This window comes from Rhipicephalus sanguineus, chromosome 7, assembly GCF_013339695.2.
Source record: "Rhipicephalus sanguineus isolate Rsan-2018 chromosome 7, BIME_Rsan_1.4, whole genome shotgun sequence".
Classification (NCBI taxonomy): Eukaryota; Metazoa; Arthropoda; class Arachnida; order Ixodida; family Ixodidae; genus Rhipicephalus; species Rhipicephalus sanguineus.
This window is the reverse complement of record NC_051182.1, coordinates 141754265-141772763: the sequence shown is the minus strand read 5'-3', so window position 1 is coordinate 141772763 and position 18499 is coordinate 141754265. Positions and strand designations below refer to the sequence as shown.

General features: G+C 48.0%; 2 protein-coding genes across 2 annotated transcripts in view; both read right to left on the bottom strand.

Annotated features, from left to right (window-relative positions):
- Positions 1 to 369: 369 nt before the first annotated feature.
- Positions 370 to 18499, bottom strand: part of LOC119400097 (cuticle protein 63) — a 28769-nt gene continuing 10639 nt past the window's right edge. The window contains exons 3-4 of the mRNA XM_049417964.1: positions 1295 to 1928; positions 370 to 385 (exon numbers count right to left, since the gene is read on the bottom strand). Coding sequence (XP_049273921.1) covers position 385; positions 1295 to 1928 — 635 coding nt within the window. The 3' untranslated portion in view covers positions 370 to 384. The remainder of the gene's footprint in view (positions 386 to 1294; positions 1929 to 18499) is intronic.
- On the bottom strand, positions 13285 to 16023 carry LOC119400096 (glycine-rich protein). Its single transcript, XM_037667031.2, has 3 exons — positions 15852 to 16023; positions 14190 to 14605; positions 13285 to 13535 (listed from the first exon to the last, which is right to left on the bottom strand). Coding segments are annotated over exons 1-3 (429 nt in total). The 5' UTR covers positions 15864 to 16023; the 3' UTR covers positions 13285 to 13534.

The following is an 18499-nucleotide window of genomic DNA, read 5'->3' as shown; positions in this document are numbered from 1 at the left end:
GCTTAGTAATTAACCATGCCAATACACCGTCCTCATTCACAGCACAAAGGAGTAAATATGTCCAAGAAGTATCAAAACCACACTTTAACTAAACGTACACGCCAAGTCTCTCGTCGTAACTAGAAAATGTTTCACTGAGAGAAAAATCTGTGTTGAGTAATTTCTTGTTTTGCATTTAGTAAAAAAGTCAGCAAGTAAAGAAAATGGTACATGAGCTTATGAAAAACTTTTATTGCTATAGGCTTCATGCGCACATGCGCGAAATTGCAGGGTGTGAAGTTCTAAACCTTCTTAAATATGCATACAACAATAAATTAGAAATGCACAAGTCCGCGTGAATCCAGATTTGGTCATTGCCGAAGACGAAAAACGTTCCGTAGGTGCTCTGAAAAACACAAGAATTGTGAATAATTAGAAATGTCACAATGACGTAACTAATGAGGGTGTATTCGCAGTAACCGGACGAAATGAAACGAGGAACATTACGAATCAATTGGTGACACACTGAGAAAAACTGACAGCTTATACTAACACCGTAGCTTCTTGTGGGCTTGCAAACCTGCGAAATCATTCTTGCTGAAGAAGATTAACGGTTACTTCTTCGAAGCAAACAGCGAGCTAATTGACGATTTATATGTTTGTACGTTTACGACATCTGCCTTTTAAAGGCAATGGCAACGTTGCAACGGAACCGCATGACAAGTCATGCACTCAGTACTTCCTGGTTTTTTTCAGCGAACTGCTTCGTGAACACTTTCGGAGCACCTGTTGCAGCTGGTGCCAATCACCATTGTATTATACGCTGTGAACTGTTCTTGTTCGAGATGAAACAAGCACAACTTGCACGAAGACTCAGAAAGACCACAGGACGGAACACAGGACGAATTTTTGTGCAAGTTGCGCTTGTTTCATCATGAACCTTTACGAACATGCCCAATTGGCAGTTAACTTAATTGTTCTAGTTCTATAAGACAAGTCACTTAATTAAAGGTTTGTACCAGTTTCATTCTAACATATCTCTCGAACTTTCTCTCTACAAAAACTCGTAGCTATACCTATATAACTTTTTCTCGAAAGCTAGTCGCATATTCATTCCACACTTCTGAGGCTGAAAGAAAGGGATTCATTCCAGCTCAAACAAAGCGATACGTGCCACAAGGAGAGACAACAAATCAAGGGACAGCAATGAACTATGCACTTGTAGAAGTACTGCCAGTGTTACAAGGAAGTAAGCGCTCTAATAATGTCATGTGGATGACAAAATGCATCCTTTTAAAACACAACGCCAACTTACTACCACTTGGCTCCTTTCACGTATGTGACCCCAAGCCTGCCGATACCAGCACCGTAGCCATTACCGTAGCCAGCCCCATAGATGGAGCCATAGCCGTGACCGTAACCAGCTCCGTAGCCGGCGCCGTAGCCTGCACCGTAACCAACAGCACCAAAAGCTCCAGGGCCACCGAAACCAGATCCGAGACCACTAAGTCCGCTTCCGAGAGCTACGGCCGGAGCCACGGCCACGGTGGACACAGCTGGGGCAGCGATGGCGACGGGATGAGCCACAGCTACAGCCGGAGCAGCAACAGCGACTGGACGAGCCAGAGGAACGGCCGGAGCAGCAGCCACAGCCACAGCCGGAGCAGCGACAGCGACTGGGCGAGCCAGAGGAACGGCCGGAGCAGCAGCCACAGCCACTGGGCGAGCCACAGTCACAGCCGGAGTGGCGACAGCGACGGGACGAGCCACAGCAAAAGCCGGTGCAGCAGCCACAGCGACAGCAGGGCGACTGACGCTAGGTACGGCGGCAACACTGACGCCATAGCCCGAACCGAACCCAAGACCAGCTCCTCCGAGGCCGGTGCTGGGCACGTAGCCCAGACTGCCGGCGCTATATCCGAGACCAGCGCCATAGCCGAGACCACCAGCTCCCGCACCGTGCAGGGTAGTCACGGTGGTTGTGGTTGTGCCGTAAGACGTTGTAGCACGAGCTGGTACGGATGCGACAGCGGCAGGTCTGACGACCGCGACCGGAGCGGCAGCTACGGCAAGACCAGCGCCGGCAGAGCCGTAGCCGGAGCCATAGCTCGCGCCGTAACCACCGCCGTAGCCAGAGCGGTAGCCGACGCTGGGTCCTGCGCCGTAGCCACCACCGATGAAGCCGGCGGAAGCGGCAGAAATCAAACCGAGGATAACGGTGGTGAGCTGCGGGAGAGTAACCGTACGAGTTGGACAAGAACAGCCTACTTAGGCGAAGCCTGCAACTATATGCTTACAAAGGTTGTTCTGCTTAATCGCAGTTAGATAAGCGAGTGAAGATGGCGCTGAGAAAGGAATATCGGATATAGCACTCACGGATTGAAACGCGAAAATTTGGGGCTAAGTAATGCACGTACATACTTTAGTTTCCAGCGTGATCAGTTCGTGTCATATCGGCGCAATTTAGACGCTGACACTTACGTCGAAACCAGTATTACATTTAGCGGTCATATTTCCAGCAACATGGCATGGTTATAACGAGCGATCGCTTATCGCAGTAATCCGACTAAAAGAAACGACGTCGCACTTCCATCCGTGAGTACTGTACGTGCGTTCTTGTCTGCGGCTGAGGACCTGGCATGAAAAGCTGAAAACAGAAAAAAAAAATAACTGAAATTGGGCGTGATTGTGCGCCCAGCTGCATACAGAGACGAAAACTGTGACAACAGTTTCAACTTTGCACCTGTAAACTTGTTCTAGTCTTAAGTCTGGTGCACCTAAATCATGCTTAAACCAGCATTAAAGAGTTCCAAGTCGATGTTCAAGACGACCGGGATTAGAACGATGGTGGTTTTAAATAAACATTTTGCTTGCGCTACTGTAACACACTCGAATTAACGGAGACGTTTGCCAAGAGGCACCTGACATAACAAAATGATGTTCATTGCTTACCATGAATATGAATCAGCAACTTAGATTTTTGTTTGCGGCGCCGCAATAATTCCTTTCAAAAAATAAAACACGTTGTCACACAGTGCATCTTTTTCTGTCGCTCTTTTTTTTCAGAAAAGCTGTGCTTCAAGTTCATTGTTCCTCTAAAATGATTCGGTAGTGCCAAGCTTCAACTTCATTGTTCCTGTATAATGATTCGGTAGTGCCAATAATCAAAACTCCAGCCCAGCCTATTCGCAGACATCTGTGCACTGTCAAAATTAGCTTATACGCTCGACTGCCTATAAACCACTCATCGAATATTGCGTACCTATGTGGGCCAGACGGGCCGTTGCGTTAACGTGCGGCTCAGGAAACACTTCAATTGTTTTAAAGGAACGTTCACGTCGCATTTGTCAATCCACTGTCGTCAATGCGCATGTGTACCACTTCTGGGTAAGACCAGCATCCATTATAAAAACAACCATCAGCTTCACTGACAAATAACTGATGCGTACAACAATAATAAGTTGCGAGAGGAATGTGTCCGCCAAGCTTACATATCCCTTCATGATAGAGACTATGTATCTTGATAACTCATAATACGTAACCACGTGACCATGTAACTGTCGTCTCTGATTGTCAGTGTTCCGGACATGACATCATCAATGCGCATGATCACTTGCAAGTAATTCCCATATGAAAATTTCACATTTTCCAATAAACTTTCAGTTGATTGCGCTCGTCTTGTGTTTTTCCTCTTCATTTTACATTCGTTTAAAATTCCGCGCAGTTCTTCGCAGAAAGTATACCTTCGAAAAGAATTCCCCTTTAATTATTATTTAGAAACACTGAAGTGGACGGCAGCCTGCTTCTTCGTATACACTGATATATAAGAGCTTTATCGACGTCGACAAGTGTCCAGAGAACTTTATGCGAACAAGCCTCGCTTATTTTCCTCAGATCAGCATTCCTCTCGTACGCACAACTGCTTCACTGCAGCTTACACACTGTCTACGAAAAGTACAGCGAACGTGTTAGAGTAATCTCAGAATGAGTGCATATTTCAGGAACTAAAAGGAGAATCCCCTGTGGGCCTGTAACGGACAATGTAACTGACCATTTTCTAGAGGTGATCTATAGTACGTAAGCCCTTTGCGCCTAACTTCTGCTAACATGGTCAAATCCAACACTGGAAGAATCGTGGGGGCACGGGCCAAGACGTTCAGTGAGGCCAAAAGTCCAGTGGTAGTCCAGGTGTTCCCAGATACTCACAACAACGTTCATGGTGGCCGCTTGCGTCACTGAGGCGAAGACCACAAAAACCAGAGGAGATGGCGACCACTGAAGAGTTACTTGGTGCTTTTATACCTGAAAGTCCACTTTGGACAAGAATGGCAGCCAATGGTCTAGGTGGACGTGTGCCTTCCTGTGGGAAAGGAGGGTAGAGCGAATGAGTTTTGAACAGGCAATCTACTACACATGCTAACATAGAGAAGCACGGAAGCTCTCGGGGAAGTCCCTTTTTTGCATCGACGTTCTGCCCTGGCTGCGTGTTCACAAGACAAGTGCTCCCACTCGCTTTTAATTTCTTTCTATTTGTACAGGGCGTGCCGAAACGACCACTCGGATCACCGTCGCTTCTGTAGAAGAAAGCACACACATAAACACGCATGAATGTGCTCTTGATGAAGCTACTGAGCTAAGACGGACCTTCGCATAACTTAAGCCGATGTAACCTTACCCGGTACCGCCTCTTTGCGTCTCGCCCGAACGGCATCTTCTGACAGAGGCGAGTCGGACCGTACGCGGCGTTCCGAATATTGCGAAAGCTAACGCTGCTCCTTCTGAATCGTTGCCAAACGAGAGCTATTGCATGGCGCTGACGCCGATCAGTACGCGCGTAAGAGTGGTTTTCTTGCTCAACACCACTTAGTGTAGTACCCGTCTGGAACTAGTATCGAAGCGGTTGATTGCGCCGTAGCGTTAGCTATGGCGCGCTATCTCTTTCGGTGAGCTGTCGGTGAGTTCCAGACCACGCGGAAAGCGAATTGCTGCTTCTTCAGGCGGGAACTGTTTGCACATAAATATGTTACCATGGCTCGGGATGTAGTAATTGAGAAGTTCCGGACTGGAGTGGGGGCCCTAAAACCACTAGGTACCTCGGCTTTCCAGTCTGCCTTGAGAAGACTTGGTGATCGGCATTTTACTGAGAGGGAACCTCGCCTCCCAGCTCACCCTCGAAGAGATCTATACGAGCCCTTGTGCACAGGCCGCCGTGGTCCGGTGGGTATGTTGCTGGACTGCTGATCCGAAGGTCGCGGGATCGAATCGCGGCCGCACTTGGATGGAGGCAGAAAGCTAGATGCCCGTGTGCTTAGATTTAGGTGCACGTCACAGAACTCCAGGTGGTCGAAATTTTCAGAGCCCTCCACTACGGCCTCTCTGATCTTCATATCGTGGTATCTGACGTAGAACCTCAACAATTAATATTATTAGCCCTTCGGCAGTTCTGGAAGGCAACTACTAACTGGCTTGCAAGACTCCGGATGTTTTCTAAAGCAATGGTTTCCTAAACAATGAAAATTCACAGCGTACATGTAAAGTTAAAGTGAGCTGCAAGTCTTCATAACTCTCATCGAACCTTTAGTATAAACGCGCCCGATCTCACGTCGGTGATGATGTACTGGGCAGAATTCACGGAAGATTCACGGTTTACCGATGAACCTCCGCAGCTTCGCCCACTCATCATCATTCACTCCGTGGATATGCTGTGATTTTTTTCTCTCTCTCTCTCTCCGCTCGCCACATATTGTTCGGCTCTTGTGGGGACGTGTGATCCCGACACACCATTTGGTTGCGTTCCGTTAATCGAGAAATAAGAACTTCTTAATTATATGTAAGAAATAACGGACTGAAAAAAGCATATACCTGAATACTATATCCATTCGACTATGGGAAGGAGGTTCGCATAGGCATTGCCTCAGAAACACAGTGGTCGTTGGTGCATAGATTTCTTATACTGTCTTTTAACATGAAACTGTTTTATGCCGGGTTCCACCAAGACTTTAGTGACGTATTTCCGTCACGGATATGACGTTGATAAAATGGACGCTAATGGATGAGAAATAAAAAAGTGCAAGAAATACTTCCCCCGCCGGGAATCGAACCTACGGATTCCTTGGCCCACGACGATATTCGCCCGGTGCTGAACCGAATAAGCTACCGAAGTAGATACACGATACTTCAAAAACGTGCCTTATATCTCTCACAGATTCTCTCTCGCATGGTGCTCTTTGCGGCGGGCAGTGCCGCCATCCGTGAGCGGGAAAATGAAGTAATGCGGCATATGATACTTACTAGCTCCGATAGAGAACGATTCAGCGCTGACGCAGTTAAAACAGGGCCTCGGAAATGGACCTTTTTCATGCAAATCCCAGAACGCCCGACTTGACCCCGACGCACTTCCCGGGTATCACGGAAGGGACACTGTTGGTAAATGCTCGAAGCCCCACGATAATTTGCCGTCATTTGTCCAAGAACTTCCTCCGAAACAGCGTAGTGTGTCGACGCCTTTCACTGCAAACTAAGGCCACATCTGATCCCTCATATGGACTCCAAGAGAGAGAGAGAGAAAAAAACTTTTATTTTCGAAACCCAAGTCCTGGTCTGAGCTCTAGGGTGAGGCTGTACTGACCTCCCCTAAGATGGTTAGTATGTGGTTAAGGAGAGTTGCCCACGAGGAGGTGGTTTCGCCCAGATTCGCAACCCAGGCCTCCCATGTAAGTATGTTAGAGCAGAGTGAATGGTGTTGTGGCTGTTGGCTGACTCCAAGAGGTCCAGCTTCATCTTATTGCGAAGTTCCGTGTTAGTCAAGGTTACATGAGACAAGACTTTCCGCTTCGGCATTTAAGATGGGAAGTGTCAGGATCCTGATGGCTCTAATGGCGAGCGCTGAGAGAGAGCATACACCAGCAGCGTCCCTGAATGCTAGCGCCTCATACCAAAAAAGCTTGTGGTGGAATTAGTTTCAGTTGAAGCGAATACAGAGCGAAACAGCCGCTACAAAAAGAGAGAGATTGCGTGCGCAGCCTTCTTTCAGATAAATTAAACAATATCATCGCAGTGCAAACATGGTCGGTAGACACGGCCTACCCGTCGTCTAGCCACTTCAGAAGCGAAACTTTAGAGAGGCTTAAAGCACCTAAAGAACTTAGTCTAACACCACCGCCTCGCGGCACGCGAAGCAATCCGCTGACTTACATTTTGCTGGGAGTTTGCTGGGGGAGGCACCAGTACCGCCGGGATCTAGATTAATTGAGGCGATCCACAGGAGAAACAGAATGGGCGTATTGGATTACGTGTAAAGTGCGCCCTCTACTGGTGAGTCCAAAACCAAGAAAAAATGGAAAGAATGTCGATCATTCGTTGGGAAGACAATGAGCATAGAATGCACAACTCAGTCGAGACCTAAGCCGAAAATCGCCAAAAATTCGCCATGTCGCTATGCACAATTGTAGGTCGCCACGGGCTTCTCTAATTCGCCAATTTGGCGAAAAGTAGCCACCAGTGGCAACCCTGATTGCGACCACCATGACAGGGTTCTTAGGACTGTTTTGATTTGTTTCCAATGAGATGGCTGATTTATTGCTCTCCCACATTAATTAATTCCTTTGTTCGTTTACATATACAGCAGCCCTAAGTCAGATGTATAGCAAAAGTGGGAACGTTATACATTTCTAGACTCTGTCACGACCTAAAAAATGAATGTAAGCTGCGTCCGCAGCCTTCGCTGTCACACCGACACAAAATTGGCATAGGTGCCCCATCCAATTGCCCTTGCTCATTTCCGTGACGTCAAGCGCATTTCGCGTATTTCAGGTAGGCGATTTTCTCATGAAGACACGCATTCGTGTCGCTGGTTTTCAGTCGAAAGACTTGAACTTCCTGGCGCATTTCAGCAAAGATTGCCGCATCACTGCTAGGACAAAACGTAATATATTAGGTAGGGACGACGAACTTTTAATTTTTAATAGGCGTACCATTTGCCTTAGCAGCGAAATCTACTTATGGATACAACGGAAACCACCTAGCACGACTCTCTTGAACAGATGAATGGTAGGCGTGCAGTAGTTCAGGGGGCGAAGCTCGTGTTTAATTTTAGATCGTAACCGACTATAGTAAGGTAGCAATCAAAAAAATGCAACTCATAGTGGCGGAAGAAAATAGACGCACAAAAGGAAGAATGACCAACACTGAAGCAATATACACAGACAGCAACATGAGCTGAGTTTGTCTCAATTGTCTTACTTTATCATGTCAGCCATAGGCCCTTCGCCAAATCTTTTCGAAATAGAGCACTGCCATGTTTCGTCTACAAACTCTTGCCTTGGCAAGAATGGGAACGCTTATCAATAACGTCGTTAATGAAACTCACAGTGTCCCTTAGGCATTGAACTAAGGCGAGTCGAAGGCGAAAGCCATCTTCTTTTTCTGATCAACCGATGTACTTATCCTCCCACACCCCCCTACGAAAGCTTTCTGCACCGGACATGGTTTTGCACTGCCTCCGTTACCGACCAACCTTTGACCAAGCGACGATGTCACGTGATGACGTTATTATGTGACGTACGCTATGGGGCGTCAGGGTGACGTCATGATGACGTTACGAATGTCGCCAACTTGTGATGTCATTATGACGTCATACGGCGACGTCAACGCGTTATAATATTTTTTTGCATCCCTCGTGTTGACGCCGACGCCGGCGATCAATTCTCGCGTTTGATGAGGCATCTAAGGCTTTCACCTTAATATTTGGTAAGACTGGAAACGTTTGTAAACAGCGGGTTGCAGTACACCGTACGTCGTCACTCGTTCTACGCTCTGAAATCACCGGCGGCGTTACACATGCGCGAAAGTTGAAAAGGGTGAGTCAGGACGCTTGCGCTTTTGCAGGTGTGCGTGACTCCTCCCCTCATTAAACATATTCAGATGGACGTCCGCAGGAGCTATGTCGACGCAGGCAGCCATGCAGAGCTGCTTCGAACGTCCAACTAAAGCTAGAAAAGTTTTAGATTGGGGACCCAAGAAATTTGTGTACCTCATGTGCGCATGCGCAGAACCCAGGCGAGTCTTGTGTTATTGCGTTTGCATTGACTCGAGACCCAAACATCGAAAACTAGAGTGGGTATTCAAGGCGTATTGAGTCACCAGAGAGACGCTGCAGACGCAGGGCGGGCCACGGCGCAGTGTGACCCGAGTCTTTCATATATAATTTCCCCACGTGGGGCGTCCCGGGCGTTAGACCCAACGAAGCCTGCATTTGGCTCTTCACTCAAACTCTGCTGCTCCTCATAACTCAGGAACAGCCTATCCAACGCAGCTTGGGGACCCGGCGTCTTGGGTGCCCAATTCTAATACTGTCTACTTTCTATATTAACGCGATAACTTCCACTGGTTGCTCAGGAGGATCCTCAGCCAGGACGTCAGCGGCTAGGTGGAGACCAGCTAGCTCAGCCGCGGTGGAGCTCGCCGCGAACGGGAGCCGGCATGGCCAGTGTCTCGCCCTCGCCTGTATGATGCAGGCTGCAGCGACGGAGCCGTTAGCCCGGACTGAGCCGTCTGTGAACACCACCAGCCTTCCTTCTAGTTGCTCGTGGAGCTGCAACCTGCCTGTTGCAGAGCAGCAGCTAGTGTCCGCCTTTTGGTCACCCTACCGAGCGACAGGTGGGCGTCCTCTGGGCGGTGTTGCGGTGGAGGCAGGGCGACTGCCACAGGCGGGTCCATGATCATCTGCTCACAGAGCAGGCAGAGACCTCCCATCCGTGACGACGGCTGGCTGCGGAGTCTGGCCAGCAGGGACTCCTCCATCCGGAGCACGGTATGGACGAGACCCCGGCTGTGTATCCTTCACTCTTCTGCTATCCTCTTTTTTTTCCCACTTCCCCTTCCCCTGACGCTGCGCCGTGCTCCCTATTGGGCTGCAGAATCAAGCGTCATTTCCACAATAAACACTACTATTGACGCGACAGCGTTAAAGAGCTCGTTTCACAGGAATTCCGGTGTCGGCATTCGAGTCAGCGTCGGCATCGGTGTCCGTGTCGTTGTTTGTGACGACCGAAAAATCATCATCTTATCCGTCACCGAAATATCTAGAAATATGCAAATAAAATAAATAATAAAATTATCTGGAACAAGAGTGAGATTCGAACCCAGGCCGTCTGCGTGGAAAGCAGGTGTTCTACCATTAGCCCCGCAGTTGCTTGTAAGTGCTTCGAAAAAAAAAAAAGCACTACGTGAACGTCACGTAGTGGAAGGGGTCTCCTTAATTAACGCATGTAACATTGCGTGGCAGAAGCGTAGAATCGCGCCAGGCGTCAAAGCATGCGAATTGCGCACCGAGTGGGTGTTTCAAGGCCCACCCATTACAAAGCGTTCAGACATATTTAATCATCATCATCTGCAAAAGCATCAACATAGTGAGCAGCTGCGTAGGTTCGCGTGTTGCCTTACGGTCGCGTAGTGGGCCCTTCGCTGATTCGCAAAAGAAAGAATGATGGCGTAGTGGGCACTTAACAACTGTACTTAGAGTAGGCATTCTAGGATAGCTTGAAACTGCCAATGTTACGCGCGAAGTTGTTCGTTCCCTTACGACACGGTTGAGGCATGCACCGAGAACCGAAGCCAGACTAGAAGTTGAGAAGGTGAGGCGCACGGGGCCCGATTACGCTACCGCGTTCTACTTTTGAAGGCGAAGCTCAAGCGTCCGCAAGTTTTTAGAGAGAGTTAGTGCCGGGCACCCCTAGCCATTAGGTCCCCACCCGCGTTCTTGCGTCGTTTTCTACTTTCCCCGCGTTTCTTCCGTTCGTAAGATGTGCAGTTCTTCAACGATGCATACGTGAGTAAGCAGTATTTTAGATTCAATGTTCTCACCTGGCTACTGCTGACTTAACACAAGCTCCTACTCTATGTCCAGCATATCAACAGCGTCATATGGCAAGGACGCGGAGAAGGTTTCAGTCAAGGAGGTTTCAATGCACTATGAGTGAAGTCGTTATGTATGTGGCTATATACTTATTATATATTCCGAGATGAGACCTCGAACGGCACCCTGAACTATACAGGCCACAATCCCAATGGTTCCCGCTGTGGCTAAACCGATCATTCAACCCGCTAGCATTTTCATAAACGTAATCATTTTGGCTAACAATAGTTGAACCCTAGTACAACACTGTGAAACATTGTACTGACGAACAAGGACATGGACAGGACAGCAAGACACGCTTTGTCCATGTCCTCCTTCGCCAGTGCAATATTGATGAGAACTAACAGACAATAATGCCAAGGAAAGTATAGGGAGTATTATTTGTAGCAATTAGGATACAAATGTGAAGAAAGTAAAGTGGACGAAAAGATAGCTTGCCGCCGGCAGGGGCCGAACCTGCGACCTTCGAATAACGCGCCCAATGCTCTACCACTGAGCTACGGCGGCGATCATCCTCTCCTCCACTTTATGGAGTGTATATGTGTATTTAAACCTAGGAATGTTTGTCAGCGTCGATCGCAACCATGGCGGCGAGTATGGAACTCTTTTTCTGCCTGTTGGCGTCACGTAGCACGTGATCTTTTTACGAGCTGGCAGCTGACCGATGATCCCTCGCATACTACCTGACGGCATCAAGTCTGCCAGGACGAGACCCTTCACACTTTCTTCACATTTATATCCTCATTACTACAAATAGCATCCACTATACTTTCCTTGGCATTATTGTCAATTAGTTCTCATTGCTATTGTGTCTAACAAAGAAAAAAACGAGCCCTTAAATGTCATCTTTTTTCCTTCATTCGTCAGTGCAATGTGTCATACTAATCACGAGAACCAACTACCCCAGCTGTCAGCGCTTAACCTAGTACAACTTCGAACAAAGAGAAAGACAGGACACGTCATGACGAGGACATGTCAATGAGAAAACGAGGACATGTCATCGTCAGGGCTGTCTTGGTGCATTGAGTGCAGGACATCAATATTTCGGAGCTGCGATCTAGGGGCTTTCTTCGATTCTGGTATACCACCTGAAGTCGAGCTATCTAGACTGGTATAGACTGCGTGCTTTTCGCCAAAGTGGTACGATGGCTAGGCGTCCTGTTGCTGGGAAAGATGTCGCAGTTTCCATTTAAAGCACACCATAGATCGCACTTCAAGGGGTAGCGAATACGAATTTTAATAAAAAATCGTGTGTTGTACTTGGGGTGCGCAGAAAGAAATCTGGGTCCTCTGGACCCATTCTGTTCCTTCCACTGCATCGTCTTTCATCATTCGCGCTATGAGACATTGAATTCTTTAATTTATTTTGTGTGGGAAGTACTTATGAAGATATCTTCAGTTATCAAGTGTCGTTAATACAAATGTATTTACAAATCGAGGGCGAAATAATGCTTTAGGCACAGGCCCCTCCCTTCTTTTTTGAAGGAAGCGAAAATACTTGAGGCTCGGGTCATAGATTTAGGCCACGTTAAAAAATTCCAGTCGTAGAAATTTCCGGAGCCCTTCACTACGGCTTCCCTCGTAATCATATCGTGGTGTTGGGACGTTCAACCAGAATTATTATTTTATACAAGTCTTCCATCTTCTTTGAGTTCCGTACTCTTCTATATTTGTAGTGTACCGCGCGCGACGCAATCATACACTGACGCAGTGAAGAAATGATTGAGCCTTCTTTACGTATCGGTAAAAGTAAGAGCACTTTGCCGCAAGTTTCTTTAGCGCAAGCCCGAAGTCGAAACAACCATCTTGACAAAATGCCTTCCTCGGGTATAAAGACCTGCGATCAAGCATGTCTGTCTGTGGTGGGCTGAAGGCGAAGCTCTCGTGGAATGACACATTCAGGAATGATACCCTCTTCAGGTATGACTAATCGTGAATGGTATTTACCGCGGTCTCTCTTAGCACAAGGCGGAGATGAAACCACACTCTTGACACAGGGTCCGCGTTGTGCTACGAGTATTGGACTTGCATAAGTTCGTTTACGATGTGGCGAAATAGAAGGCCTCATACAACGGCACATGCGAAAATCACGTCTGTGTTTTTAAGGTGTGGTTAACAGTGAATCTAATTTAGCAGGTACTTCGTGAGGAGAAGTCGAACTGAAAATAATCTTTATGTCGCAGAGACCCTGCTAGGCTGATAGAATTTCGCACGTGTATATTGACCTGTGTACGGTATATGTGAAAGGTCAGTGCAATAATACATTCAAGAGTCTAGAGACACTGGTTTGGCAATGCATGATGCACTTTTTTTATTTGAATAGACCTTTCAAGCAACCTTGCGCACGAAGCAAAATAATTTTTTCAGAAATATATTGTACAGTCTTGGCAGCCCCGGTGTCCAATGTGAAGCCCGATGAACACTTTTGTTCCCAAGGCTTCCAGCATGCGATCGCGAATCCGTCTTCATATACATTTTTTTTTTCATTTTGCATCGATCGACAAGAGCTTGAGGTAGTCCTCCTAAGCGTATATACGTATAATTTAAAAATTTTCTATGGCAGCGTCAACTAGCGTAAGTCCAGCGCGTTGACGTGCCGATGAGGTGAGGGCATCCAGTGAAATCTGACAACGTCCACGCTCTGGAATAAGAGAAAGAAAGAACGAAGCGCATAAGCACAGTTACAAGTGTAATCGCGTTTCAGCCACGAGCAGCGAACTTAGTGCTCGAAATGCCTTATCGCGTTTGACACATTATTATTTTATTGGCGGCGTACATGTAAACCTTTCCCGGAAGGAACACATGCTAGTTTCTTTAAACGAAGCGCATGTCTGCAGCCAGACGAAAGTTTTCTTTGATACTCAACTCGTGTGTTCATACATGCTTCATAAAAGAAGTGGTCAGACAGCTATAAATACGCACGTCTATACCATCGCATTTTCATGTCATTGATCAGGCCTGACACGTTTATACAGTCCCAGACGTGTCACACTTCGTTTTTCTTCAAAATGAGGCAAGTCGCCAATGTTCGGCTCATTCCGGGCTCTGATGGGCGCGTTACACTCATATGGATTATAGCATTCGTTATCATTCTTAAGTTGCAGGCAACGCAGAAATAATGACGGTACGTAGTGTTCAATGTGGCCATGCGGGAGTCACCCCCTCCCCCCCCCCCCCCAATCCCCTCGGACCTCCCAGTATAAAATCTGGCAGACCAAACAATTGCAGGCCGATATACGAAAATGAAGCCCTCCTTCAAGCAACGTCTCATTTTCCTCTGCAGCGCGTCACTTACCAGCCCTTGTATCCGTAGCCGCCGTAGCCGAATCCGTGACCGAAACCGTATCCGTGACCGTATCCGCCGACGGCCACCACGGGAGCGGCGACCGCGACTGGGGCAGCGACGGCCACTGGCTTGGTCACGGCGACCGGAGCAGCGACGGCGACAGGAGCAACGGCGACTGCGCCGTAGCCACCGTGTCCGTATCCGCCGTATCCTCCGTATCCGCCGTAGCCGCCATAGCCGTGACCGTGTCCGCCAACAAGGATGGCAGCACCACCGGCGCTGTTGCCGTAGGAGAAGGAGGCACCCTTGGAGACGACCGGTGCGGCAACGGCCACGCCGTGGCCGTAACCTCCGTAGCCTCCATAGCCACCGTAGCCACCGACGAAACCGGCCGAGGCGGCGGAGACGAGACCGAGAAGAACGATCTGTGGAGACAACAGACGCGGTGGTGAGCCACGAACGGGAAGAGTATTAAGCGAGAACCACCCTACGATATCTCAACAATCTGTCAACCGTTCAGTGTAGTCTTTCCGGCTGCGCGCACGTTTACTGCTGGTATGACGTGACCTCTCAAGTTGAAGGTCAGAGGTCACTGGAAAAATAGACTATTGGGCGAGTTGGTAATACAGGATGATTGAAAAGAGCGCGAAATAGCGAGGGACGAAGACGAAGAAAGCTACAGGACAAGCGCATACTTGACTGAAAGGAAAGTGTCCCGAATGATTCTCTCTCTTTCTCTCTCTCGAAGCGTTGGTAATAGACAATAGGCTATTTTAGATACGCGTGCTTATGAAAGGGGGGAGGGGGGGTGCGCTTCGGTGACATTTTGCCCATTTCGCCCTCCCTCTAATGGAGAACCCTGCACAAACCTATACATTTATACTTTGCTAGAGGATGCACGTACACTGTCAATTGAATGTGAACGTTGAACACCCTCTTTGGACTAGACAAACTCTAATTTCAGCGTTTTGGAGCTTACTAGAATCTAGAGCATAGTAGTCGTTCGGAATAACATTGCAAACGCAACAGGACAGCATTCCCCAACAACCATAGGCGTGCGCAGGGGGGGGGGGGGGCGAGGCGGCAAGGGGGCGAGATGGGGGGGGGCGCAAAGTCAGCCCTATACATTATAGGGGGGGCGAGAAGAGGGGCGCAAAGGCAGCCGCATACACTGACATAATAGGGAGGGGGGCGCTGCGACGTACCTTCGCCCCCCCTGAAGGGGAACCCTGCGCACGCTTATGCCAACAACCGTTAGCGCGGGTGTAGCTTCCTATGCACGAGCGACACTGAAAATAACTCTCAAAGTAAGCTGACATACACATGAAGTGTTGGGTCACAGCAGTCACTGCAGGTGTTGCAAAACTGAGTCACGATACATAAGTGATGACAATTTGTGTGTTCTAGCTCTTTTCTTTTTAATGGACTACTAAGTTCACGTCCCAAGAACGCTTCTCAAATCCTCAAGGACCCTGGCTTCGCGCTCGACAGTTACTGTACGAAGCTTGCTATCAAGACATCCACCAGAAGATCTATATACCTCAATTGGAGCTGACGCGTTTTCTTTCACCAAACCTAACGTAACTAAGGGATGAGCGACGGGTTAGGGAGCCGCTTTAGTTACAGAAGAGGCGTCGTGTATTTGCCCTCAAGGCTATGCCAAATACTCACAAGGGCGTTCATGGTTGTTGGAGCTGTTAGTTCCTGCTTAGGAGCTCAGAGGAAAAACAAGGTGTGTGAAAGCCCGCTAACGCTTCGTCGCGTTTTTATACGCCAAACTGCGGCACGCTCGCACGCGAAGGCGACCGACCTCTCGGCAAGCCCCTATCGGACAAGAAAGGCAAACAAAACAAAACTGGACACCCGTACTAGCCAATGGTCGCCGCAGGCTTATGTCTCAGGAAGCACAAGAAACGGGCAAGAAGAACTGCCCAATGGAAAGGGTGAAGTGGGCGAGTAGAAAGGGAGTGGATGTGGGAGCGGGTTGGCGCGGGTGATGGCAGACTGCGATCTCAGTACCCAGCGAGGTCCGGCGAAAAAGCTCAGCAGTATAAAGGCTCGGGCTATCCCTTCTTCCTTGTCGGGCGTACACACAATGCTACCCGTTATATCTCTCCCACTGTCGTTCTCCCTCTCCAACCGAAAGTGTGCACCATTACCCCTCGGTCAGCGGGCAGAGCGAGAAACACAAACGACAAAGCGAACCCCGACGGAGGCTGTAGTGGAAGGCAACACGCCTGTGATACCCATTCCCTCGCAACGCACAGGGACTGCGTTATACAACTACCGGCACCGCCCGCGTTCTCTCGCTTTCCCGTTCGCCGCGAGAGAGGGCAACGTCTCAGGGTGACGAGGAGAGGACCGTCCTGAATCTCTCCGCTTTGAACCAAGGCTACGCGTTCTTTTCGCGAAGCGGTGCGACGCGAGAACGGGAACACGTGGTCACCGCGTATGCGCGCCGGCGAGTTGACCCAGCTAGAGCGTGGAGCGTTCGGTTGATGAGCGCCTAATGTAAGGCTTCTGAGATCCGGGGGTTATCTATGGTAGCCCGAGGGTCTCGGGAAGTGTTGGTTGGGCCGATGGAGTGTCGGTCAGCGGTGTTCGAATTCCAGTCTGCCGAAGCGTTGTTAAATCGTTGATGAGCGCCCGCGTTTCGTAGCGACGTCGAACGAAGGACGGTTGTTGGGCTAGTTGGTCTACCGGCGCTGCAAATGAGTTTAGCTCGAAAAATTAGCACACACACAAACACAGAGACGAAGGCGGGCGCTCGTCCTCGTCTGCATTATTGTGTGTACGTTAATTTTTCGCGCTCAATTTATTTGTAACAAAGGTTACGATGCGGTTTTCTCAGCGCGAAATCTGTACAGACAAACATGACATGCGAAATAGAGTACTTGAGTCTCAGAAATAGCTTTTTACTGGAACGAGGTGAAGATTGAAAAACGCCTATCGGGAAAGTTCGTATGTGTAAATGTTACGCAAAATTTGTGGACGATAATTCCATCTTTTTAAGGGAATAGGCGTGTCGTGTTTCGCACCTTACATCGACGCTACCAGTAAAATATAAGCTGTATTTCTGTCGTTTCATTTGCGTGCGTAGCCTTTTATTTTATTTTTTTTCTAACGCCCATGTTAGATATTTGAAGTACCAGTGCTTTGAAACCCGCCTACACCTAACGAAAACGTAGATTCACTAAACAATTATTGCCAGTTTCTAATCAACAAACACACGTGGTCGCTTGTGCCGTATCATTGCCCTATAGTAAGACGTATCGGTGAATCTGTATTGTAAACTTAACGAAAAGCGTTGGGCAGGCTTGCATTTTTGTAGACGTTGGAAGATCAGTTCTGGAGTAGAGTGCCTTTTAGCAAATTGAGAAAGAAAGTGTTTACGTAAAATTTACTCAACACATTTTCCATACATTCATGTATACCACACAGCGGGTTGATATACGATAAAATATTTTTGACACAATGAAAATGTGGTGAAAAAAAAAGCATGTTCATGGCTGATCGCAGAAGAGGAAGCCAATAATATTTAGGCAAGAGAGGATGGTACAGCGTGGGAGTAGAATAACTCTGCTCTTTAGCACCTTCTATTTCACCGGTGAACTCAAAAAATGATTGGGTATTTTTTTATATATGGGCACAGTTAATTCAATGCTCTGGCAGCTAGCGGGAACAAACGATGTTTGAAAGTTTCTTTGTTGTAGGGCATTCAGTTCTTTTATTCGTCTGATAACTTGTGTTTCGACATTTGTGTACTTCATCACTATGTATTTCAATATATTCTATGGTATATATCTTTGCCCCAGAAAGCGAGAAAAGTGTAATTTCTTTTTCTTCGGTGTTGTGACTTGCTGAAGGCCCTTTACAGTGGCTCCGTGGACTACACTGCTCTGTGATTTTGAAAATTGCGACTGGTAACCTCCACGATGTAGATATCGAGAGCACTGCCGTTTAGTTTTCCATGTTACATATGACAAGCGTAGCTCTACATTACAATGAAGTCTACATATTACTATTAAATTGTTGCGCAAGGGCATTCAAAATATGGTCGATATTGAGGATCGTTAAGTGCGCAAATGTTTGTGCGCGAGCCCTATTCATAGGCGTAGACAAAAAGACATATAGCAGAAATTGACTGCTGCTATTTATAAATGTCACTGTGAATATCATAAAGGCAACCGACGACATTTTTTCAGCGTTGTGAAAATGTGTCAAGTGTGTCAGCGCGCTGCACAGGTGTAGCCAGGAATTTTTCTAGAAAAGAGGGGGGGGGGTATGCAGTGTTCAACTACCCTTTGTGTATGTTCGTG